This window comes from Budorcas taxicolor, chromosome 1 (assembly GCF_023091745.1).
Source record: "Budorcas taxicolor isolate Tak-1 chromosome 1, Takin1.1, whole genome shotgun sequence".
NCBI lineage: Eukaryota > Metazoa > Chordata > Mammalia > Artiodactyla > Bovidae > Budorcas > Budorcas taxicolor.
In genome coordinates this window covers 109,529,342-109,557,087 of record NC_068910.1, presented here as the reverse complement: position 1 = coordinate 109,557,087, position 27,746 = coordinate 109,529,342, and the positions used below count along the sequence as shown (strand labels likewise).

Here is a 27,746-nt window from a genome sequence, read left to right as displayed (position 1 = left end):
CACTTTTTTTTCTGGTTATTGTTTAATCACTAAATTGTGTCCAATTCTTTTGCAAACCCATGGACTATAGCCCCCCAGGCTCCTCTACCTGCTAGACTGCCTCTTTTCCTTCATATTTGGGTCAACCATCCATGGACTCATGCAGTGCTCCTTATCTTTTCTGTCACAGCAGAGACTGACCTTTCTGTCTAATCTGTACTAAATTAGCTTCAATTTTGTCTCAGAGATTCTAGATTCATGAAATGTGACAGCCAGAAATTGATCCATTCAACTGAATTCCCTACCTTCAGAGAGAAGACATGGTAACTGTTTAAACCCTAGAGGCTAGTGATGGTAAAGCCAGAATGAGAAAGAATTTCAGACTCTCCTGTGGGAGTTACTTAGTCCACCAGTGAAAAAGGGCTCTGACTGTTTACCCACGTATTCCATAAAAAGCTTCTGTTTTAAGCCCTCAATTATTTTAGCAGAGGAGATGGCATGGTGGCCATCCTAAGCCATGTGATGATTTTTTCCTCTATGGATAATATTCAAACTCTCCTTTCCTAGATTTTCATGGCTTTTTTGCCATGTGCCCTGTAACCATGGATCATCCCTTTTATCTTCTTTGAGAGAATGCACCACAGGATGACTTCCAGCTTGCTCTTCCCAGGAGAGAATGCAAGTGCTACAGAAAGAGATATCTCACGAAAAGGAATTTCAGTGTCACACAGGTTCTGTCTTCATGATATAAAGGTGGGGTGCAGCTGAATAACAAAAATATCTGTGGTGTTTGAACCAAGATCCATGAATTTGTTTATTTCCCACTATAGCAAGATGGTAAACAAGTGAAATCCCATCTATGAGTTACAAGTGATAGTAAGCCCAGGAACTTTGAGCATATATATCTATAAGGCAAACAAAACAAATATTTTTCAGAATGTGAGCATCATGCTTTAACTAACCTAGGGAGAGCCACCTCAAGCCTCCAATATCATGACACCAAGAATCATTCTCAATCAGTTGTTCTCCAAACAAAAGATAAACAGGCAAAACTGAACTAAATAGAAAAAGAAAAACTTCATCTAGAAAGACTGGATGCCCATCAAAGTCACATCTCTTCTTCTGAATCTTGTTCTCGTTCAGCATTTTTCAGCAGTTCAACTTCTGAAGGGCAGAACCTCGTAAATCGAGATTTAACCAACCTGAGGAGAATGAAAGTCATCTTACAGTATTCCATTTAAAATTAAAACCACAAACTATCTGTATCTATAGTACAACAAACTCCAACTTATCTGTGCAAATGGAAGAGGCACACCCCAAAAGAAAATCACTTTTATTTGGCTTTGGATTTACCTGCAAACATTTTGTGGATTAAAGCAGTCTATAAGCAAACAGACACAATAAACCTCTACTATGTAACATGATTGTTTGCATCATATTCAAAATTCATAACTTTAATTATTTCTAAGACAAACAAAAGAATCTCTAGACTGTAGTAGGCCCTGAAGAAACTGAGCTCAGCTGAGTATTACAAAAAGGAGCCCTGTCCTGAGAAGGAAGCCCATGAAGCCATCTCCTTCCCCAGGTTGGGCCCCATGTCAAGTCTGGGCTGTACTGCAGCCCTTACTGTGTCTTCAGAGAGCTGCTTCTATGCTGGCCCCAGGCTGTTCTGTTACATGTGATGGTCCCTGATGCACTAAAAAGCTGAAAGAAGTAACCTCTATTCTTGTAACTGTTTTCATAGATTAAGAGAATCTGTAGATGCTGGGGGGAAATTTCGGCATTGGAAGATGCCAAGTTTCTTGGTAGCAGAAACTCAGCAGGCTCTCAACTTTTCTGATGTAATCAGAACTACGTAAAGCTTTTCCTGTGCAGGATTATTTGTGAAGAAATGGTGCTGTGCTGCTGCTGCTGCTGCTGCTGCTGCGGCTGCGGCTGCTAAGTCGCTTCAGTCGTGTCCAACTCTGCGCGACCCCATAGACGGCAGCCCACTAGGCTCCCCCGTCCCTGGGATTCTCCAGACAAGAATACTGGAGTGGGTTGCCATTTCCTTCTCCAATGCATGAAAGTGAAAAGTGAAAGTGAAGTTGCTCAGTAGTGCCAAACTCTTAGCGACCCCATGGATTGTTAACTTCCAGAGGTACATAAGGATATGCAAACAAACTGATAAACCAAATCCAAAATCATTATTGTTTTATGAAAAACATCACCAGTCTATCTGTAACTTTACACTTGTTTTCTTTTTCTCCCAAAGAAGGTCTGGCCCACCCCTCTCAATACACCAGGGTTTTACTTGTGCTCTGGATCTCACTAGAGTATGAACTTCCTAAGAGCAGAAGCTTCATGTTATTTACTGCTCTAACTCTTGTCAGAGTCTAGAATAATCATAATAATTGTTCTATGGTTCATAGAATAATTGTTTACTGGTTCATAATAGTGGTTCACTATGTACGTGATGATTCAGTGGACGGTGGAGCAATCCTACAGGAGTTCATATCACTCATCTACCCAGAGGTAATTCTTCAGTCACTTCCAACTCAACATTAATTTCTCCAACACACAACAATTGAATGGTATCAGTAACATCTACTGACTCATCAGAAGCCAAGAAAAACTACTCAAAATTGTTTGCCTTGATAGTTAGTTGACCATCGACCTGGTTCCCAATGTTCTCAACTCTTCAAGGCATTGTTTTCATGAAAAGCTAATAGTTTTATTTAAAGTTAAAACTGGGACAGTGTATCATTTCATTTTTTAAACCCACATGGTTATCTCCACATTGCACAACCTGAGTAGGTGCTAAATGAAAGGGATTAATTAGTTAGTATATTCATTAGATTCATTCTTGATGACTCTTCGGAAGTGAAACAAAGAACTAGCTATTTCTTGTAGTGCGTTGCCTACATGTGAAACTTCAATTTGCACACTTTCAAATATGTAAATATGCATGCCAGCCCCCATATGCCAGCTGTTGTACTATAATACTGTACTTTTCAAGGTCCTGTATTGTGAGGTTAAAAATACTTCTTTATTTTTGTGTTTGTTTTTTATGTACATATTACTTGCAGTGTGGAAAACCTGGGTTTGATCCCTGGGTCGGGAAGATCCCCTGGAGAAGGAAATGGCAACCCACTCCAGTACTCTTGCCTGGAGAATCCCATGGACGGAGGAGCTTGGTGGGCTATAGTCCACGGGTCGCAAAGAGTCGGACACGACTGAGCGACTTCACTTTCACTATTGCTTGTGGGAAAAGTATTATAAACCTATTACAGCATAGTATGATATACAGATATATATATACAACTGTGTTAGTTGGGTTCCTAGGCTAACTGTTGCACTTACAAGCAAATTGAACTTATGAACATGCTCTCAGAATGGAACGCATTTGTCTGTAGGGAATTTGCTGTAGAAATTGTTTACACGGTTAACAGTGTTAACACAGTGGCTACTCCTGTTCCGGATTCCTCCTCTCTGAGTTATATCTGCTGTTGTTAGACGCCATCAAGCTGAGGCATATTCAGGCTCTGTCCACACCCTGAAGCCCTTGGTATTGGCACACACAGAAATGGCTACTGGGGAGAGATTGAGGGGTGGAATAATAAAGAGGAAGTACAAATAATTGCTAGCTCCTGGAATGGTGCAAGTTCAGGAAACTAAGTTCAGGGTGTGTCTGGGCTTTTGCTCCCACATGTTCTCTTCTGCTCTTAATATAAGAGCAGAGCTGAGACTCTGGGTATACTTTCAGAGCTGAAGTGGAAATCAAACTTCCAAAAGGCAAACTACCATCTACCATGAATTTGGTCATTTCTATTTTATTCTTCAAAATGGCTCACAAGAATCATTTGCTTGAAAAACCAACCTGAAAATGGGTAATATTTCTCTGTCCATCCAGAGGGGCTTTTGAAATACTTCTCTATCCCAGTGACGTTTATGTAAGTTTATATGGGAAGTACGGTAAAACACACAATAAGATTTCCCAACAGATGGGTCTCTCCTATGAGCTCTCATGAGAACAACAGGCATGGGACTAGATGAGGCAATCTTTAAACCATTATTCAGGAAAGCTGGAAAGCACAGCTTCATTTTTCAGAGATTTGGGGGGCAGCAGTTCCATAACCCAGTTTTGTTTCCATGGTGATTTTTGTGCTTTGTCAAATAAATTCAGATAGAATGTCCTTAAAACCTATCACCTGTGACTGAGTTACAATCCACTTCACAGTCAAACCCAGATGTACAGATTTTCAAAGCTCTTCATGACTACAGGATTGAATTGAATTATCCTACATATAACCGCACTAAAAGTCAATATTCAATCTTTGTGATATTGTTTAATCTACTGCTTAATATTATATTAAAATATATAAGAATATAAGCCCTTGGCCTTATATTTCACAAGCAGTATGAGAGTAAAACTTAAAAGCATATAAAACATGATCCCCAAACAACTGAATCCTGTTTGAGTAGTTCTGAAGCAGAGCTGTTAAAACAGAAAATGTTTATTGAGAGTATGCCAAGATCAGTGAGAGATATGAAAAAGATCTTTTCCTCCAGGTAGCACAATCTAGTTAGCAGATAAGCCTAACATGAGCTAATAGTAAATATCACAAGATAGATCACAACTGTTAAAATGTGTGATCAAGACTAAAGTACTGTAAATTCATGCAAGAAGATAAGCAAAGACTAGAACAATCACTTAAGTTTTCATAGAAGAGATGAGCATTTGATTGGATATGCCGGGTAGAGACAACATGTTGTCAAGAAGTCCAGGGTGCCAGGGAAGGAGAGTCAGTTGCAAAAGTAAACATGGAGTTTCTGGTTTCTAGAAAACTATACTGGAGAAGGCAATGGCAACCTACCCCAGTATTCTTGCCTAGAGAATTCCATGGACAGAGGAGCCTGGTGGGCTACAGTCCATGGGGTCACAAAGAGTCAGATACGACTTTGCCTGTGTGTACTGAACTGTAACTTCCTCGAATTTTAAAGGAAAACTGGAGAAGGAAATGGCAATCTACTCCAGTGTTCTTGCCTGGAGAATCCCAGGGACAGGGGAGCCTGGTGGGCTGCCGTCTCTGGGGTCGCACAGAGTCGGACACAACTGAAGTGACTTAGTATTAGTAGTAGTAGAAAACTATACATGGATAAGAGGCTCATTAGGGGTCTGAAGGTTTTTAAAACAGAAAGAAACAATAGTCTTCTTTTGGCTCTAGAACTGACATGGAATAGAGAGGCTTCTTGAATGCCGGCTTTGTTCTTGGAGGCTGCCCAAACCCTAAGGAGATGAGGCCCAGGAGTAAGCCTAAAATAACAGAGGAAGAAGTCAGGTTTCACTCAGTGGCAGAGTGAACCTTAACCACCAGTGCATGCACATGCTTTGGGGGAACTGAATAGGACTAATAGAAATCACTCAATAAGAAGGTAGAATTTCAATCAGGCATAGCACTTAGACCTCTACAAGGAGGTAACTACAAATCAAAGCCTACGAGAGACATCTGGGAGCTAGACAAGGAAAAGGCTTCTTCACCCAGAGACACAGCACCAAAGCTCTTTAGCAGTAAAGCCCAAAGAAGCACAGAGCAGTAGAGGTAGCTGCGGAAACATCTAGAGAGAGGACTAGAAAGCTAGTTTGGGCAGAGGCTGAGACCCAATTGGGCCTCGAATCAACTACTGAATTTAGGGATCTAGAGAACATGCTAGACATGTACTATCCAAAATGATGGTCACTATGTATATATGAAAGCTAAAATTAATTAAAATTAATGTAGCACTGGGTTGGGAAGATCCTCTGGAGAAGGAAATGTCAAACCACTTCAGTATTCTTGCCTGGGAAGTCCCATGGACAGAGGAGCCCTGCCGAGCTACAGGACATGGAGTTGCAAAAGAGTCAGATATGACTTGGCAACTAAATAGCAACAACAATAACAAGGCACACGTCAAGTATGCAATTATCACACATAGATTATGGCCACATGATGGAGACTGCAGATATAGAACACTTCAATCAATGCTAAAGTCTGAAGGATTAGAGCCTGCTTGATTAATAGTTGGAATCAGCCAAGCCAACTGTGGTTTGGCATTGGCTACCATGCTAATGGAAATAAGGAACCATGCTCATTCCATTCTGTTCCTAATCATCCTTCAAGCTGCAGCTTAATTCTCAATTGTGAGGAGGCCTCCTGTGTGTTCCAAGAGTGCTTTATTCTTACACTATTTCCATTTATCATACTATATTTAAACTGTCTCTCTCTCCCCATAGGGTCTATCCCTTATACAACTTTTGATACAGAAGAAGAAGGAGAACAAGAAGAATAATAAAAAGAACAAGAGTGGGTGGGGGAGGTGGTTCAAGGTAGCAGCCTAGCAAGGTCCTGAATTCACCTCCTCTCATGGACACAGCAAATCTACAGCTACATAAGGAACAATTCCCTATGGAAATAGAAAAAGTCCTGAAAACTAGCCAAACAGCTCCTCTACAATAAAGGACAAAAGGTCCACAGTGAGATGGGTAAAAGAGGCAGAGACATGGTCCCACCAAAAACCCCACCTCCAGGGTGGAGACCCACAGTCAATGAGATCTCACAGATACAGAGCTTCTTCCTGAGGAGCAAGAATTTGTGCCCTATATCAGGCACCTGAGCCCTTGGGACTTGCATTGATGAGATGAGCCCCTAAAACATCTGGCTTTGAAGACCAACAGGGCTGATGTCCAGAAGAATCAAAGGGCTGTAAGGAATGGAGATTCCACTCTTAATGGGCTTGCATGAAGACTCACCCACCTGGCCATACAGCACAAAAAACACAGTTTGAAGAGTCCTGACCATATGTGAAAGGGATTCATTTGCTAATCTTAAAGCATCTGCCAGCAAGGGAGAAATCTGTTAGGATTCTCTCCCAGGAATGGCAGCACTGGCAGGTACAATTTTTGCTTTCTTCCCTCTCTACTTTGCTAGTGCCAGCATTTTTGTACTCTCATTCTAACTTGCTAGCACCATCAGAGGAGAAATTAAAAACCACCTGAAGACAAGTGGAAAATGGAAATACAACATACCAAAATCTATCCAATGCAACAAAAGCAGTTGTAAGATGGAAGTTTATAGCAATAGTCCTACCTCAAGAAATAAGAAAAATTTCAAATAAACAACCTCACTTTTACACCAAAGGGAACTAGAAAAAGAAGAGCAAAAAAAGCTCAAAATTACTATAAAGAAGGAAATAGTAAAGATCAGAGTAGAAATAAATGAAATAGAAAGTGAAGAGACAATAGAAGAGATCAGTGAAACAAACAGCTGGTTATTTGAAAAAATTTAAACAAAATTGACAAACCTTTAGCTAGACTCACTAAGGAAAAAAGAAAATGAAAATGAATGTTAGTCATTTAGTCATGTCTGATTCTTTGTGAGCCCATGGACTGTAGCTTGCCAGGCTGCTGTGATCATGGGATTCTCCAGATAAAAATACTGAAATGGGGTGCCATTTCTTCTCCAGGGGATTTTCCCGACCCAGGGATCAAACCCAGGTCTCCCACATTGCAGGCAGATTCTTTACCATCTGAGCCACCAGGGATGGAATAAAAGAGAGAAGGCTCAAATAAAATCAGAAATAAAAAAGGAGAAACCAACATTACCCTCACACTAAAATCAGACAAAGATATCACATACAAAAAAGAAAATTACAGGTCAATATCACTGATAGAAATAGGTGCAAAACTTTCAACAATATAAGTAAACTGAATTAAAGCTATATTAAAAGGATCAAATACCCTGATCAAGTGGGATTTATTCCAGGGATGTAAGAATAGTTCAACATCCACAAATTAATCAATGTAATATATCACACTAACAAAAAGAAGGATTAAAATCATATGATTATCTCAATAGATGTATAAAAACATTTGACAAAATTAAACATCATTTATGATAAAAACTTTCAACAAGTGGATACAAAAAGATGTATCCTAACATAATAAAGACCATATACAACATGCTCACAGGTAACACCATACTCAGTGATGAAGTCATGAAATTTTATTCCTTAAAATCAGGACCAAGATGATAAGGTTCACTCTCACTACTGTTAGTCAAAATAAAGTTTAAGTTCTGGCCATAGCATTTAGGCAAGAAAAAAAGGCATCCAAATTGCAAAGGAAGCAGTAAAACTGTTACTATTTGCAGATGACATGATACTCAATATAGAAAATCCTAAAGACTCCACCAGAAAAACCGTTAGAATTAATAAATAAATTTAGTAAAGCTGCATGGTACAAAATCAATGTGCAAACCTGTTACATTTTATACAGTAACAAGGAACTATTAGAAAGAGATATTAAGAAAATGATCCCATTTACAATGGCATCAAAAAGAATAAAATGCCTATGAACAAATTTAACCAAGGAAATGAAAGACCTATATGCTAAAAACTATAAAACATTGATAAAAATAATTGAAGAAGACACAAATAAATGGAATGATATTCCACGCTTATGGACTGGAAAAATTAATATCATTAAAATGTCTACATTACCCAAATTGATCTATGGATTCAATACAATCTCTATCAAATTATGAATGGCATTTTTCACAGAAATAGAACAAACAATCCCAAAGCTTGTATGGAATCACAAAAGATCCTGAATAGTCAAAAAGAAGTTGTTGTTCTTCTTAAAAAAGAAGAACAAAGCTGGGGAGGAATCATACTTTCTAATTTCAGACTATACAACAAAGCTATAAAACCAAAACAGTATGATATTGGCATAAAAACAAACCCATAGATCAATGACACAAAATAAAGAACTAAACTCATAAATAAATGGTCAATTAATTTATGATAAAGGAGGCAAGAACATAAAATGAGAAAAGGCCAGTTTTTTTGTTGTGCTGGGAAAATTGTACAGCCACATGTAAAATAATGAAACTGGGACACTATCTTATACCAGACATAAAAACTAACTCAAAGTGGATTAAAGTCTTTAACGTAGGACTAAAACCATAAAAATCCTAGAGAAAAATATAAGTGGTAAGTTCCTTGATATTGCTCTTGTTGATATTTTCTGGATCTGACTCCAAAGGAATAGGCAACAAAAGAAAAACCAAATAAATGGAACTACATCAAATAGAAAGCTTCTGCACAAAGAAGGAAACCATCAACAAAATAACAAGGAAACACTGAATGGAAGAAGATATTCCTAAATGATATCTGATAAAGGTTATATCCAAAACACATAAAGAAAGCAAACAACCCAATAACAACAACAACGAAAATTCAATTTAAAAATAGACAGAGAATCTGAATAGACGTTTTTCCAAAGAAGACCTACAGACAACTAAAAGGCACACCTGCAGAACAGCTGTTATCAAAAGGACAAGATATAACAAGTATTGGCCAGAATATAGACAAAAGAGAACCCTGATGTACTATTTGGTGGAAATGTAAATTGGTATAGCCACTCTGGAAAACAGCATAAAGTGTCCTCAAAAAATTAAAAACAGAAGTACCATACAATCCAGCAAATCCAGTTCTGGATATTTATCTGAAGAAAATGAAAACACTAATTCAAAAAGGCACCTCTAGGTTCACTGTACCGTATTTATAATATAATAACCAAAATATTTGGGTTTCCCCAATGGCTCAGGGGTAAAGAATCTGCCTGCAGGGCAGAAGATGTAGGAGAGGTGAGTTTGATCCCTGGGTCAGGAACATCCCCTGAAGAAGGAAATGGCAACCCATTCCAGTATTTTTACCTGGAGAATCCCATGGACAGAGAAGCCAGCAGGTCATAGTCCACAGGGTCACACAGAGTCAGACACAACTGAACACACACACACAAACCAAGACATGGGAACAAATATCTATCAACTGATGAATGGATAAAGGAGATGTTTTATATATGTGTTTATACAAGATAAATATTTTATACTTATATGTATATAATAGAAAATCACTCAACCATAAAAAAGAATGAAATGGACCTTAAGGTATTAGGCTAAACACAATAAGACAGATAGAGAAAGACAAATACCAAATGATTTTGCTTATCTGTGAGATCTAAAATACAAAGGAACAAACGAAACAAGGAACAGATTCATGGTTGCCAGAGTTGGGGGAGGTAGGCAAAAATGGGTGAAGGGGATCAAAAGGTACAAAATTTCAGTTATAAAATAAGTAAGTCTTATAGTTTTGGGAATACGGGTCTTTGGTCTCCTTAGGTAGGTTTATTCCAAGATATTTTATTCTTGTAGTGGGGTTGTTATTCTTGTTATTACCAAGTTGTTATTCTTGGTAAATGGGATTGTTTCTTGAATTTTCTTTCTGATCTTTTATTGTTAGTATACAGACAGTGGCTCAGAGGTTAAAGCATCTGCCTGCAATGCGGGAGACCTGGGTTCGATCCCTGTGTCAGGATCCCCTGGAGAAGGAAATGGCAACCCACTCCAGTATTCTTGCCTGGAGAATCCCGTGGATGGAGGAGCCTGGTGGGCTACAGTCCATGGGGTCGCAAAGAGTCGGACACCACTGACCAAGAGACTTAACTATAGATGAGAACAGACTTCTATGTATTAATTCTGTAACCTGCAAATTTACCAAATTCATAATGAGCTCTAGTAGTTTTCTTTTGGTATTTTTAGGATTTTCTAAAACATTTTCTACATGTATAGTATCATTTCATTTGCAAACAGTGACACGAATTTAACTTCTTTCTCACTTGAATTTCATGTATTTCTTTCTCTTCTCTGATTGCTGTAGCTAGGACTTCCAAAACTAAGTCAAATGGAAGTGGTGAGAGTGGTCATCTTTGTCTTGTTCCTGATCTTAGAGGAAAGGCATTTAGCTTCTCACCAATAAATATGATTGTTAGTTATAGTTTGTCATATATGGGGTTTATTATGTTGAGGTATGGTCCCTCTATGCCCACTTTCTGGAGTTTTTATCATAAATGGATGTTGAATTTTGTCTAAAGCTTTTTCTGCATCTATTGAGATGATCATATCACCTCACACCAGTCAGAATGGCTAATCATCAAAAAATCCACAAACAACAAATGCCTGAGAGGGTGTTGAGAGAAGGTAACCCTCCTACACTGTTGATGAGAATGTAAATTGCAGCCACTATGGAGAACAGTATGGAGATTCCTTAAGAAGCTAAAAATAGAGTTACCATATGATCCTGCAATCCCACTCCTGGGCATACAACCAGAGAAAAACATGATCCAAAAGGATACATGCACCCCAGTGTTCACTGAAGCATTCTTGACAGTAGACAAGATATGGAAGCAACCTAAATGTCCATCAGTAGAAAATGGATAAAGAATGTGTGGTACATATTTATACAATGGAATATTACTCAGCCATTAAAAAGAATACCGCTATTTGCGGCAACATGGGTAGACCCAGAGATTGTCATATTTAGTAAAGTAAGTCAGACAGAGAAAGAAATATCATATCTTATTTATGAAACAGAAATAGACTCACAGACTTAGGGAAGGAACTTATAGTTACAGGGGAGAATAGTGGGGGGATGGATATTTAGAGAGCTTGGAATTGAGATGTACACACTGCTGCCTCTAAAATGGATAACCAAAGAGGACTGACTGTATAGCATAGGGAACTCTGCTAAATATTCTGTAATAAACTAAGTGGAAAAAGAATTTGAGTTATATGTATAACTGAATCACTATTCTGTACACTTTAATTAGCACAACCCTGTTAATCAACTGTACTACAATATAAAATTAGATACATGTAAATGTATAACTGAATCACCATTCTGTATACTTTAATTAGCACAACACTGTTAATCAACTGTACTATAATATAAAATTAAAATTGTAAAAAACAGAATAAAATAAGTCATGGGGATTTTGTATATAACACAGTGACTATAATCAAAAATATTGTATTGCAGATGTGAAAGTTGGTTAAAAAAGTAAGTCTTGAAAGTTCTCATCACAAGAAAAAAATTTTGTAACATTAATATGGTGACAGATGGTGTAACTATTAATAGACTGATTGTGGTGGTCATTTTGCAATGTATACAAAAGTTGAATCATTATGTTGTACAAAATGAAACTAGTATAATGTTGTATGTCAATTGTGGTGGTTGTTGTTTAGTCTCTAGGTTGTGTCTGACTCTTTGCAACCCCTTAGGCTATAGCCCACCAGGCTCCTCTGTCCATGGGATTTCCCAAGCAAGAATACTGGAGTGGGTTGCCATTTCCTTCTGCAGGGGATGTTCCCAACCCAGGAACCAAACCCCCATCTCTTGCATTAGCAGGCTAATTCTTTACCACTGAACCACCAGGGAAGCCCATGTCAATTGTACTTCAGTTGAAAAAGAAATCTATCATAGGAACCAAAGCGGGGAAAAAAAGAGCAAGGGTAAGAAGAATTTCTGTTGAGCTCTTATTATATTAAGGGCAGTTTAATGTTATGATCTCATTTAGGTACCATCATTATCCCCATTTTACAGACAACAAAACTGATATTTAATGTAGTTAAATAATTTACCCAAAGTCTTTTAGCTGACAAGAAGCAGAGCTGGAAACATGGGTTCTTAGCAATCTGTTACATTGCTCCTCACCCATCATGAAACACTGTATCAAAGTCCTTGTAAAAACATGAAGCATTCAACTTAATCTTACTGTTACAAATATTATAGCAAATATCAAATTAATCAGATACTCAAAGTTAATGAGAGGCATACATGTTGGTCAAAAATGCCACCACGTTTGGGAAGTGTCATAACTGATGTACACATGAGCAAATGGAGGGGGCTCACTGCAGGTATGTTGATGACCATTTGGGAAAGAAAACAGAATATGCAAAGACGTGAAGGCACAGAAGAACATATTGAAGGGTGATGCATAGGTTCAGAGTACAGCAGAGACACTCTAGCTATTCCAATCTTAAACCAGCATTTATTATTTTAATTGGAAATGTTTGTGTTTGTAAATAATCTTCTGCTATATTACCCTGTTTGTGGAATGCTAAGGAATAAAATCTTGCCTGGAAAATCCCGTGGACAGAGGAGCCTGGTTGGCTGCAGTCCATGGGGTCGCGAAGAGTCGGACATGACTGAGCGACTTCACTTTCACTTTTCACTTTCATGCATTGGAGAAGGAAATGGCAGCCCACTCCAGTGTTCTTGCCTGGAGAACCCCAGGGACGGGGGAGCCTGGTGGGCTCCCATCTGTGGGGTCGCGCAGAGTCGGACACGACTAAAGCTACTTAGCAGCAGCAGCAGCAAGGAATAAAATACCTCTTTGAACTTAAAGTACAGACTGTCGAGTCTTGATGATCATATACCAAAAGAAAAAAAAGACAGAATTTCCATGAACAAAAATCACTAACTTACCAGGTGACAAAGGCATAAATTGCTCCAGTGATGATAATGGCTGTTGCATAATGCCAGCAAAAGCACATGGTGAGAAACATAATGTTGTTATGATCTGCTAAATCCCAAGGAGGGCCTCCGTTGAGGGGATAAAGGACAAACCCAATCTGTAATTTAAAAGAAAGAGTGAATGTTAAAGCATTACCAGCCATATTCCCAAAGATGATGCAGTTCAAAATGCTTTCTTTCAAGATTAATGGTGACAGATAACTCCCATTATCTGAGATGCTACAGATAAGAAACTATCTGTTTTACTAAGATAGACAATATCTACTAAATCATATTTTTGCAAAAATGTTTAGGATATTTACAGATCAATTTTCAAAATATGACTACTTTGGCCACCTCATGCGAAGAGTTGACTCATTGGAAAAGACTTTGATGCTGGGAGGGATTGTGGGCAGGAGGAGAAGGGGACGACAGAGGCTGAGATGGCTGGATGGCATCACTGACTTGATGGACGTGAGTCTGAGTGAACTCCGGGAGTTGATGATGGACAGGGAGGCCTGCCATGCTGCGATTCATGGGGTCGCAAAGAGTCGGACACGACTGAGCAACTGAACTGAACTGAACTGAGTCATCTCTGTAGATTGGTAGACTTTCAGAGAATTTGGTAGGATTCTAAGTTGCTCAGTTTCACTCTGTTATTTCAAAATCAGAGTTGTTTTTTTTTAAGTTTTTGAAATAAACAAAGCCCACTGGTAACATTATATTTATACTTAGAGTTTGTCTCCTAAGATCAGGAGCAAGACAGAGTGTTTGATTTTACCATTTCTGTTCAACACTGTACTAGAAGTTCTAGCCAGAGCAACTAGTCAAGAAAAATAGATAAAGGGCATCCACACTGCAAAGGAAGAAGTAAAACTATCTATATTCACAGATAAAATGATCTTATGTACAGAAAATTCAAAAGAATCCACAAAAAGCCTGTTAGAGCTAATAAATGAATTTAGCAAACTTGCAGGATACAAAATCAACACTCAAAACATGTAATGGACAATTCAAAAAAATAAATTAGGGAAACAACTCCACTTATAAAAGCACTGAAAAGAATAAAATATTTAGGAATAAATTTAATCAAGGAGGTTCAAGTCGTGTACCTTGCAAACTACAAAACACTGTCAAAAGAGACCAAAGACCTAAATAAATGCAAGTATACCACATGTTCATGAACTGGAGCATTTAATATTGTTAAGATGGCAATAGCACCCAAAGCACTCAACAGATGCACTATGACCCCTATCAAAATCCCAATGGTCTTTTTTTTTGCAGAAATGGAAATCTGCTTGTAAAATTTATGTGGTATTGCAAGGGACCCTGAATAGCCCAAACAGCCTTGAAAAAGTAAAGCAAAGTTGTAAGTCTTACACTTAGTGATTTCAAAACTTACGACAAAAACTATAACAATCAAAACATTGTGGTACTAACATAATGGTAGACATACAGATCAATGAAATAGAATTGTGAGTCCAGAAATAAGACCATAAACCTGTAATAAATTGGTTTTTGACAAGAGTGCCAAGGCCATTCAATGGGGAAGTTTAAGTCTCTTCAACAACTGGTGCTGGGACAAATGAATATATACATGCAAAAAAATATATATATTATTTACCCTTATTTTATACCATATATAAAAATTAACTCAAAATGAATCAAAAAACTAAATATGAGAACTAAAATCATAACTTCTGGAAGAAAACATAAGGAAAAATTTCATGTCCTGGGTTTTAGTGATGATTTCTTATACATGACACCAAGACACATTAAAATTAAGAATTTTTGTATATCAAAGGACAGTATCAAGAAAATAAAAAGAAAATCCTCTGCATAGGAGAAAATCCTTGCAAATCATGTATCTAATAAGGAATTGATATCTAGAATATATAAAGAAGTCCTAAATCTCAACAAAAAGCCAAAAAAAAATTTAATGGGCAAAGGGCGAGAAGACTCATTTCCCAAGAGGCATACAAATGGTTGATAAGCTCAAAAAAATTATGAATATCATCAAGTTATTAGAGAAATACAAACCAAAACCACTATGAGATACCACTTCACTATGAGATATTAGTAAAGTATAGGTAAGCATATGGCAAAAGTGGAATCCTTATGCATTGCTGGTGAGAATGTAGAATGGTTTAGCCATGTGAAAAACACTTTGATAGTTTCTCAAAAAGTTAAATGTAGAATTATCACATGACCTGGCAATTTTATTCTAGGTACTATATATGCCCCACATAATTGAAAAGAGGTATTCAAAAAAAATTCCTACACAAAATTACATGACAGCATTTACACAAGGGCCAAAAGCTGAAAAAAATCCAAATGTCCATCAATTGATGATGAATAAGCAAAATGTGGTTGTTCCATATAACACTATTATTCAACCATAAGAAATAATGACATATTAATACATAATACAACATGAATGAATATAACATAATGAAAACATTATGTTAGAGAAAGAAGCTAGACACAAAAGGTAACAGCTTTTTTATTTATTTATGTTTGGCTTTGCTGGGTCTTCGTTGCTGTGCACGGGCTTTCTCTAGTTGCAGCAAGCAGCTGCTACTCTTTGTTTTGGTGTGTGGGCTTCTTCTCATTGCTGTGGTTTCTCCAGTTGGGGAGCACAGGCTCTAGGTTGCACAGGCTTCAGTAATTGTGGAGCACAGGCTTAGCTTCTCCGTGTCATGTGGAATGTTCCCGGACCAGAGCTCGAACCAGTGGTCCCTGCACTGGTAGGCGAATTCTTATCCACTGCATCACCAGGGAAGTCCAAAAGAAAACATATTGTATGGGGCAGGGTGAAGGACAGTGACTTGGATACAAGGGTCTGTGTGAGTCATCTCAGCAGTATGATACAGTTTGAACGATCAGTACTAAGACAGTAGTTGGTCCCATGAAGACATGGTACTATTTCTCCCTTAAAACACAGATTATAGACTAGCAGATCCTGAGCCACATCTATATCACAGACATACTTTGCCTGCCCTGCATATTTTTAAAATAGTTTGAATTAGTTTACAATACTTCTAAAATTAGGGAAGTTCACACAAAAGTACATCTCAGCTTATTTCTAAAAATAGAAATATCTGGCCACACCAGACCTGTGTTCCAAAGCATGAATAGAAACATGTGTTCTCCATTGATTCATCATTCAGGTTGATAGCTGCCTGACCAAGTGGAGCAGTCCAGAGGCCTTCATTTTACACTGGTGCTATGTACTTTATTTATTAATCAGTGTCACATTCATAAATTTTTCTAAAATATCAGAGCTGAAATAAGCTAGATAGTCTATAATAACTCCTTCCTGCCCTTCTTTACATCCCAGGGGCCAGACTCCTTTTCTTGTCTCTATTTTATAGAAGAAAACTAAGTAAGGCACGAGCCTGCCCCTTTGTCTCCAAACAGACAAAAAGGCCAGCTCCTGAGTCACCAGGGAAGTCCAAAAATATGGAAGTGGATAGCCTATCCGTTCTCCAGGGAATCTTCCTGACCTAGGAATTGAACCAGGGTCTCCTGCATTGCTGGTGGATTCTTTACAAGCTGAGCTACCAGGGAAGCCTATATATTGCTTCAGTTCAATTCAGTTGCTCAGTACTGTCAGATTCTTTGTGACCCCATGGACTGTAGCACTCCAGGCTTCCTTATACATCACCAACTCTTAGAGCCCACTCAAACTCATGTCCATTGTGCTGGTGATGCCATTCACCATCTCATCCTCTGTCGTCCCCTTTTCCTCTCGCCTTCAATCTTTCCCAGCATCAGGTTTTTTCCAGTAGGTTGGTTCTTCACATCAGGAGGCCAAAGTATTCAAGTTTCAGCTTCAGCATTTGTCTTTCCAATAAATTTTCAGGACTTATTTCCTTTAGGATTGACTGGTTGGATCTCCTTGCCATCCAAGGGACTCTCAAGAGTCTTCTCCAACACCACAGTTCAAAAGCATCAATTCTTCGGCACTCAGCTTTCTTTATAGTCCAACTCTCACATCCATACATGACTATTGGAAAAACCACAGCTTTGACTAGATGGACTTTTGTTGGTAAAGTAATGTCTCTGCTTTTTAATAGCTGTCTAGGTTAGTCATAGCCTTACTTCCACAGAGCAAGCATTTTAATTTCATGTCGGCAGTCACCATCTGCAGTGATTTTAGAGCCCCCCAAAATAGTCTCTCACTGTTTCCAGTGTTTCCCCATCTATTTGCTGTGAAATGATGGGACCGGATGCCATGATCTTAGTTTTCTGAATGTTGAGCTTTAAGCCAGCTTTTTCACTCTCCTCTTTCACTTTCATCAAGAGGCTCTTTAGTTCTTCTTTGCTTTCTGCCATAAGGGTCATGTTATCTGCATATCTGAGGTTATTGATATTTCTCCCAGCAATCTTGATTCAAGCTTGTACTTCCTCTAGCCCAGCATTTCACATGATGTATTCTGCATATAAGTTAAATAAGTAGGATGATAACATACAGCCTTGATGTACCCCTTTCTCTATTTGGAACCAGTCTGTTGTTCTATGTCCAGTTCTAACTGTTGCTTCTTGACCTGCATATACATTTCTCAGGAGGCAGGTAAGGTGGTCTGGTATCCCCAACTCTTTAAATATTTTCCACAGTTTGTTGTGGTCCACACAACGAACACAGTCAAAGGTTTTGGCACAGTCAAGAAAGCAGAAGTAGATGTTTTTCTGGAACTCTCTTGCTTTTTCGATGATCCAATTGTTGTTGGCAACTTGATCTCTGGTTCTTCTGCCTTTTCTAAAACCAGCTTGAACATCTAGAAGTTCACAGTTCATGTACTACTGAAGCCTGGCACGGAAAATTTTGAACATTACTTTGCTAGTGTGTGAGATGCGTGTAACTGTGTAGCAGTTTGAGCATTCTTTGGCATTGCCTTTCTTTGGGATTGGAATGAAAACTGACCTTTTCCAGTCCTGTGGCCACTGCTGAGTTTTCCACATTTGCTGGCATACTGAATGCAGCACTTTCACAGCATCATCTTTTAGGATCTGAAATAGCTCAACTGGAATTCTATCACCTCCACTAGCTTTGTTTGTAGTGATGCTTCTTAAGGCCCACTTGACTTCCCATTCCAGGATGTCTGACTCTAGGTGAGTGATCACACCACCATGGTTATCTGGGTCATGAAAATCATTTTTGTACAGTTCTTCTGTGTATTCTTGCCACCTCTTCCTAATATCTTCTGCTTCTGTTAGGTCCATATCATTTCTGTCTTTTATTGAGCCATCTTTGTATGAAATGTTCCCTTGGTATCTCTAATTTTCTTGAAGAGGTCTCTAGTCTTTCCCATTCTATTGTTTTCCTCTAATTCTTTACACTGATCACTGAGGAAGGCTTTATTAAGTCTCCTTGCTATTCTTTGAAACTCTGCATTCAAATGGGTATATCTTTCCTTTTCTCCTTTGCCTTTAGCTTCTCTTCTTTTCTCAGCTATTTCTAAGGTCTCCTCAGACAACCATTTTGCCTTTTTGCCTTTCTTCTTGGGGATGGTTTTGATCCCTGTCTCCTGTACAATGTCACGAGCCTCCATCCATAGTTCTTCAGGCACTCTGTCTATCAGATCTAATCTTTTGAAGCTATTTCTCACTTCCACTACAATCATAAAGGATTTGATTTTGGTACCTGAATGGTCTAGTGGTTTTCCCTACTTTCTTCAATTTAAGTCTGAATTTGGCAGTAAGGAGTTCGTGATCTGAGCCACAGTCAGCTCCCATCTCGTTTTTTGCTGACTGTATAGAGTTTCTCCATTTGGCTGCAAAGAATAAATCAATCTGATTTCGGTATTGACCATCTGGTGATGTCCATGGGTAGAGCCTTCTCTTGTATTGTTGGAAAAAGGTGTTTGCTATGATCAGTGCATTCTCTTGGCAAAACCCTGTTAGCCTTTGCCCTGCTTCATTTTGTACTCTAAGGCCAAATTTTCCTGTTACTCCAGGCAGCTCTTGACTTCCTACTTTTGCATTCCAGTCCCCCATAATGAAGAGGACATCATGTATGGAGAAGTAGTGGGAGAAAAACATTGTGAAAAGCAAGTAACAATGTAATTTTATCAGCTTGAGATAGACTTTGGGGAATAAATATTCAAAGCAACCAAACATGGAAGCATAATAAATTTACCTAAGTCCCTGAAACATTTTCGTTTCAGAAGAATCCAGCACAGAGGGGGCGAGGGACATGTACCATGGCTAAAGCTTCCTATCCTGCTAGTATGTTTGCTTGTATTGGTATCAAATATTCATTTTTCTCCAAGTCTCAAATGTCATTTAGTCTGACCACCCAGTAAAGAAAAATACTAGTCTGGATATAATGATGGATAGAAAGTTTTAAAAATAATCTCATATTTATACCCTCAAAATTTAACCTCATATATCTTCCTTAGAAAAGCTCTTGGGGAAATATGAAAACATTATTACTCTGCCAAAAGGGACAACATTAAGCCAACCTATGCTCAGTTGCAAAAGTTCACAGCTTCCTCCCTCAGATATTTAATTAATTAATCATTAATTTTTAATGGAACACTAATTAGTTTCATCAGTTCTGCTGTTAATTGTATTATTACTTTACTCAGCTATCTTGGGTTTCCCCCTTTTATCTTACTTTCTTTATTTGAATATTTAGCTCTTTAAGAAATTGGATTGCATAAACTTCTGGATAATCTTCAGCCCAAAAGGTGGAATATACTTTCTTCTCAAATATATAGATTATACTACCACTGACATTGGGCTACATCCCAAAGAAGTCTTGACACATTTCAAAGGGAACACATACAAAGCAATTGAAAACAAATAATAAAATAAAAAGAGTGTTTTTGGAAATTGAAAAGAATGTTTCTAAATAACTCATAAATTAAAGAGGAAAGCACATAGAAAATGCAACATTCAAAATTGCCCAAGGTGAAAGCTACCACATACAAAATTTCATAGGAGGTAGTTATACTAATGTTTAGGAGGAATTCTACAGTCTTAGGAATATTTATATAAAAATAAGAAAAATTAAATATAAGTGAATATTCAACTCAAAAAACTAGAAAGAGAGGAGAAGAATATAGCCTCATGACATTACAGAAAACTGAAAATTAGGAGAAACTGACAAATCCATAAATATAACATAAAATTTTAACATATCTCTATCAGAAAGTGAATGATCAACTGGATGGAAAGCAATTAGAAACTGGATGGAAAGCAATTTAATTAAAAAGAGTCAAAGAGCTTGACTTTACCCCTACATCCAGAGAAATCTTTAATTTCCTTTAGTTCCCCTGAATCCATCATGCTTACCCCAGACTTGGAGTCCACAGAGCTGCAGCCCAGCTCTGCTCAGTCTATGAATGTCTATTCTATTCTATTTCTATTCTATTCACTGGTGGCTTGCCCTGTTTTTGTTTGCGGTGCTTAATTTGCAACTATATATTTTTAAACTCTCTTACTTTCCTTTACTTTTCTATTCTTTTAATTTACTTTTTATTTTATAGGTATTTTTGACAGTTTATGTGTCATTGTTACATATTTGAAGCAGAGGCAATACACTGAAGCATAAACTCACTGTGTCATCTTGACCTGAAATTATCACTGTTAAATTTTTTTAATTTAATTTTAATTTTGAATTGGCAATACCAGAACATAGTAAAATATTCCAATCAAGAGATATAGAATGCATAATCACATCTTACATGCCATTCTATTTAGCTTCCCAACTGATGATAAATAATCTCACAATACAACATCTATATACCAACTGGTTAAATTCACTGATTATCAAATTATACCATGATAAGGTATTTGTTATTTTTTCCAAATCATTTTACCTTCAAAAACCCCCTGAATCTCGGCCCCTATTTACAAGCCTGTGCTCCAACAACCTTTCTACTCCCCCACATCTTTCTACTCCCCATAAGCTTAAATATCACATCTTTCCTAGCCCCCGTTTGACCATGATGTTTCTCTGAGTCTACCAGGGCTTTCTTATCAATCTTCACTGAAATGCAAATCCCTGGAAGAACCTCATCATCCCAAATCCCTGCACTTTAGTGACTAAAAATCTCCTCTAAGAAATCTTCTGTGATTAAACCACATTCACCTTTCATTCCAGACTTTCCTTATATCCATGAATGTATGTTTGGACAGAGGATGAGATGGTTGGATGGCGTCACCAACTCAATGGATATGAATTTGAGTAAACTCCAGGAGTTGATGATGGACAGGGAGGCCTGGTGTACTGCAGTCCATGGGGTCACAAAGAGTCAGACATGACTGACCGAACTGAACTGAACTGATAAAGTATATGTTCACTGATTGGAATACATGTTTTCAACAACACTCCAAGGTTAGGGAGTCAACAGTAAAAGTGCCTGGGATTTGGAGTCAGACAGACCCACATTTAGATCCTAGTTCCACTACTGTGTGATCCTGAGCAAGTAACTTGCTCTCTCTGAGTCTCTTTATCAGTCAGTTAGGGATGATAATATCTAACTTCCAAGTTGTCCTGAAGACAAAATGAAAAGGAAACAATGTGTATGTAAAAGTCATGTCCAGGGGCCGGCACATACTTATTCCTCAATACATAATAATTCCCTCCCTTTCCTGTCTTCCTTATGTTTCTCAAGCTTATTACCCATTAGGCTTTAAGTGGCTTTAGCATCAGGAACTGCTTCCAGGTAAGCACCAGCTCAGAGTTCCTACAAAATGGATATTCAGGTGTGTGATGAAGGTGTACACCTCCCACCTCCTTCTGTCACTATTCTCACTAGGGCCGCTGGGCCCCTCAAAGGCCTGCATTCTCACTACCAGCAGCATATCAGAAGGAAGTCTTTGGGTTCCAGGGTACAACACCCACAATCAAAGAGAGAAGGCCATCAGTGCAGACACCAGGCACATTCACTGGAGGCCCCAACTCACCTGCCAGAACCAGCTTCCCTGAAGCAGGAAAAGGCTTGTCCGCAGAAGTTCCACAGTTATATTGGCCTGTATGAAGAGCTCTGTGAAGGCAACCAGGCCTGTCAAACAGATGACCAAGAACAGAAGCTTGTGCATGAAGATGTCCAGCACTTCCCGGCCGTGAGTGTGATTGTAGAAGACAAAAGCTGTCAGAGGCAGAAAAAATCGTTTGCCTTTCTCAATGACACTACTGTTCCTCCCCCATCTCCACACAGCTTTACATAAAGCACACACATTTGTCCAAAATATGAGGTGCCCGCTGCTTCCCATAATAATGGAAATCTCTAGCATTTTTGGAGTCATCACTATACCTGTTTACAATGTAATCTTTGAAATCTCCTTTTCCCTTCCTCAGTCTTTATTCTCTTCTCTAATACATCATGACATTTTTCAACTAACTAAATGTCAAAGCATATTTTATGCAAAAGGATAAATGATAAGCATGATGAAGGCAGGGGACCAGGAGTTAGGGCAAATGGACAGATGAATGAAATAAAGTCTTTCCTTAAGCAATTTTGTCTACTGGAGGCAGCAAATATAAACACCAATCAAAAGAGTGGATTTTGATGGGTAGGGCAAGTTTCTCTGGAAGCTCCCAAGAAGTAGTAACTAACTATATTTTTAATCCTATGGATAGAATAGTGGCTTCAACTTCATCCTTTTCATTTGGATGTGGAGGAAAAGATGTTCATTCAAAATATGGTAACTCCGGAGAGTAGCTTCGGTGTGAATGGATACATGTAGATATGTATGGTTGAGTCCCTTTGCTGTCCACCTGAAACTATCACAGCATTGTTAATTGACTATACTCCAATATAAAATAAAAAGTTTAAAATAATATGATAACATCTGAGATAATGAGAATGATGCTGTTGGTGACTGTTGCCCAACTTTTATCTATCCCTTGTTCTCAAAGAGCATTTGGCAAAAGTGCTTATCTTTAGACGTAGGAAGCAAGGTGGACATTAGAAAGGACTGCTCTTGATAATTGGGGGCTTTTTAGTTCTATGACCAATCTACCCCTTACATATAAAATGTTGTAGTTCAGTCACTAAGTCGTGTCCAACTCCTCTGTGACCCCATGGACAGTAGCCCACCAGGCTCCTCTTCCATGGGATTCCCCAGGCAACAATACTGGAGTGGGTTGCCATTTCCTTCTCCATACGTATAAAATAAATGAAAACAAAGCATTAAATACTTGTCATCAGTGTTTTCTTATGCAGTAACAGGGAGGCCAACTGAACAAAAAGTGTTAGGACCTCAAGTTTATGTGACTGGATTTTTTGGACTCTGTTTTATCATGTAAATGTGGAGTTTCATTATATCAATATTAAAAAGGCTACTTCATAGGTATGGGAACTACTCTGCTTTGAGAGGTCTCTTCGTTGGAGGATATTTATGCTTTACTAACTCCAGAGAAGGAAATAAAAACCCACTCCAGTATTCTTGCCTGGGAAATCTCACAGACAGAGAAGCCTGATGGATTTCAGTCCATGGGATCACAAAGAATTGGACACAACTGAGTGTCTGGGGAGGCCTTGCAAATAGCTGTGAAAAGAAGAGGTGAAAAGCAAAGGAGAAAAGGAAAGATATAAGCACCTGAATGCAGAATTCCAAAGAATAGCAAGAAGAGATAACAAAGCCTTCTTCAGCGATCAATGCAAAGAAATAGAGGAAAAGAACAGGATGGGAAAGACTAGAGATCTCTTCAAGAAAATTAGACATACCAAGGGAACATATCATGCAAAGACGGGCTCGATAAAGGACAGAAATGGTATGGACCTAACAGAAGCAGAAGATATTAAGAGGAGGTTGCAAGAATACACAGAAGAACTGTACAAAAAAGATCTTCATGACCCAGATAATCACGATGGTGATATCACTCATCTAGAGCCAGACATCTTGGAATGTGAAGTCAAACGGGCCTTAGAAAGCATCACTACAAACAAAGCTAGTGGAGGTGATGACATTCCAGTTGAGCTATTTCAAATCCTGAAAGATGATGCTGTGAAAGTGCTGCACTCAATATGCCAGCAAATTTGGAAAACTCAGCAGTGGCCACAGGACTGGAAAAGGTCAGTTTTCATTCCAATCCCAAAGAAAGACAATGCAAAAGAATGCTCAAACTACCACACAATTGCACTCATCTCACATGCTAGTAAAGTAATGCTTAAAATTCTCCAAGCCAGGCTTCAGCAATATGTGAACCATGAACTTCCTGATGTTCAAGCTGGTTTTAGAAAAGGCAGAGGAACCAGAGATCAAATTGCCAACATCCACTGGATCATGGAAAAAGCAAGAGAGTTCCAGAAAAACATCTATTTCTCCTTTATTGACTATGCCAAAGCCTTCGACTGTGTGGATCACAAAGAACTGAGGAAAATTCTGAGAGAGATGGGAATACCAGACCACCTGACCTGCCTCTTGAGAAATGTGTATGCAGGTCAGGAAGCAACAGTTAGAACTGGACATGGAACAACAGACTGGTTCCAAATAGGAAAAGGAGTACGTCAAGGCTGTCTATTGTCACCCTGCTTATTTAACTTATATGCAGAGTACATCATGAGAAACGCCGGACTGGAAGAAACACAAGCTGGAATCAAGGTTCCTGGGAGAAATATCAATAACCTCAGATATGCAGATGACACCACCCTTATGGCAGAAAGTGAAGAGGAACTAAAAAGCCTCTTGATGAAAGTGAAAGAGGAGAGTGAAAAAGCTGGCTTAAATCTCAACATTCAGAAAACGAAGATCATGGCATCTGGTCCCATCACTTCATGGCAAATAGATGGGGAAACAGTGGAAACAATGTCAGACTTTATTTTTTGGGCTCCAAAATCACTGCAGATGGTGACTGCAGCCATGAAATTAAAAGACGCTTACTCCTTGGAAGAAAAGTTATGAGCAACCTAGATAGTATATTCAAAAGCAGAGACATTACTTTGCCGACTAAGGTCCATCTAGTCAAGGCTATGGGTTTTCCTGTGGTCATGTATGGATGTGAGAGTTGGACTGTGAAGAAGGCTGAGCGCCAAAGAATTGATGCTTTTGAACTGTGGTGTTGGAGAAGACTCTTGAGAGTCCCTGGGACTGCAAGGAGATCCAACCAGTCCATTCTGAAGGAATTCAGCCCTGGGATTTGTTTGGAAGGAATGATGCTAAAGCTGAAACTCCAGTACTTTGGCCACCTCATGAGAAGAGTTGACTCATTGGGAAAGACCCTGATGCTGGGAGGGATTGGGGGCAGGAGGAGAAGGGGATGACAGAGGATGAGATGGCTGGATGGCATCACTGACTCGATGGACGTGAGTGTGAGTGAACTCTGGGAGTTGGTGATGGACAGGGAGGCCTGGCATGCTGTGATCCATGGGGTCGCAAAGAGTCGGACACGACTGAGCAACTGAACAAACTGAACTGAACTGAGTGACTAAAGAGTAACAACAATGCTTCACTACTCTGAGCTCAGTTTGTTGTATTAAAAATGGAAATAATGATCATCTCCAGGATAAACCTGAGATAAATGAGCATGGCAGGTGGTTCTTTAAGGCAGATGTGAAATTTGAATACAATTCCTGAATGATTGTGCTTGTCCAGTTTTACTAAATAAGTTAGTAGGGAAGGGAAATCTTTGGCATCCTGTCTAGGACACCTCAATAGCTTACCATGACCCAAACAGCTGGCCTACAGGTCAAGGCTGTACCAGGACACCAAAGGAAAGGTGCCCTTTATTGTTGTAAAGGGCTAGACAAATATCCAATAATAATGAAAGATAAATGAAAACACTCATACTTACCCTCCACAAATAAGGCATTTAATAGCATTAACTTGCTAAAGGAGGCAGGAAGTGACCTGATGGTGGAACATAAGATGTTTGTCACACCCAGCAGCCCAAAGAAGAGGTACATGGTAAAATGATGCCAGTCTAGGAGTCTAACCCACTGATCCTTTTTGTAGTCATATAAGATCAAGTGCGGTCCTCCAGGAACAAACTGTCCTGCAAGGATGCCTGCAGAGGGATAAATCACACTTTTAGCCATCTTTCCACAACTTTACTGAAAACTGAAGTGCAGAAGGATCAGCCTACAGCTTAGCCCAATATATTGTCTTTTTATGGCACTGATTCTTCTTTCTGGGCCACTACCTAACAGCTGAGCACTGGTTCTTTAGACAGGTTTAGAGCTTCAAAGACTGGTTCGGATAATCTCTTTTAATCAAAGACAGCCAGTTTTGTCAAACAGCTAAGTCAGATCTTCAAAGCTAATGGTCTTAGTTCCACTGAGTTCCCCAATCAGTTCCACTGATGGACTAAGTTCCTATTTTAATCTAACGACTAGATAAATCCTGAGTAATTTTGGATTTAGATTTGTGAGATTAATCCTATAGCATCTGATTACTTCCTTCTTACACAGTACGTCTTGGGGTCGGGAGTTGTGCTTGGTTCAGGATTAAAATGCTAGAGTTCAGCTTCTCCCCAATTAAGGATAACCAGATACAACTGAGCAACTGAAGTGAACTGTTAGAAAACCATGCTTGAACTGAATTGCTACATGATCAAGCAAAAAACAGAAATACAATTAGAATATGTATTCAGATGTATTTGAATAAAAAATTTATTTTAGTAATCTCTTGTTTTGATATTCAATCTTCTCTTTGCATGTGAAAATACACCAAGAAAGCAAACTGAACACAAAAACGGGTCACTCACCAATTAAAGCCGCTCCAACTAGCACAATTCCCTCCAACATTTCTGTTCGATAGAATAATGCTTTGGAATCAAAGTAGGAAGTCGGCTTCTGCTTTTTGAAGGCATATTTCAGAACGCACTTTGTAGTCCACCAAATCCCAAATATAATTAAGATGAATCCAGGGAAAGCATGGCCTTTGAAATCCCCCATGACTACCAAAATAAGAACATAGAGAAGAAGGCATTTCATTTCTAGAACTTGGCCTAAGTGTCACTTTTTCTGTAAAGTGTACTATCTCTGATAATGGTAGATATGCCACTGAGTCAGAGGGCCCAGTATTACTGACGACAGTAGTAGACCCATTATAATTCAACAATACCAACAAGTAGAACAATGCACATTTGTTGAACACTTACCTTTTTCTAGACACTGTGTCAAGTGGTTTACATGTGATCTCTAACTTAATTTTCACAACATACCCATAAATCAAGTGTTAAATCACATTTTCAATTGGGATACAAGTATAGGAAGTGAAATGACTTACCCAAAACTCACAACTATTGGAAAAAAAAAAAATCATTGTCTTTAACAAAGAACTGAAAAGTTCTCAGAAAAATGATAGTGTGTACTCAACCAACACATTTTAAATATATTTGAAAGAAAGTAACAGGAAAGTTTTATCTTTATGTGTAAAACTTGAAGTGATATAAAACTGCCTACAAGAATTTTTAAATAGGGAATTTCAAAGTATCG

The 27,746-nt window shown here is 38.5% G+C and overlaps 1 protein-coding gene across 1 annotated transcript; it reads right to left on the bottom strand.

Moving 5' to 3' along the window:
* Positions 1–1,087: 1,087 nt before the first annotated feature.
* On the bottom strand, positions 1,088–27,203 carry LOC128048963 (transmembrane protein 45A-like). The gene is made up of 5 exons (XM_052641460.1): positions 27,014–27,203; positions 26,102–26,314; positions 22,270–22,454; positions 13,324–13,469; positions 1,088–1,181 (listed from the first exon to the last, which is right to left on the bottom strand). Exons 1-5 carry the CDS (start codon positions 27,201–27,203, stop codon positions 1,088–1,090), a joined length of 828 nt encoding a protein of 275 aa, XP_052497420.1.
* Positions 27,204–27,746: the final 543 nt, after the last annotated feature.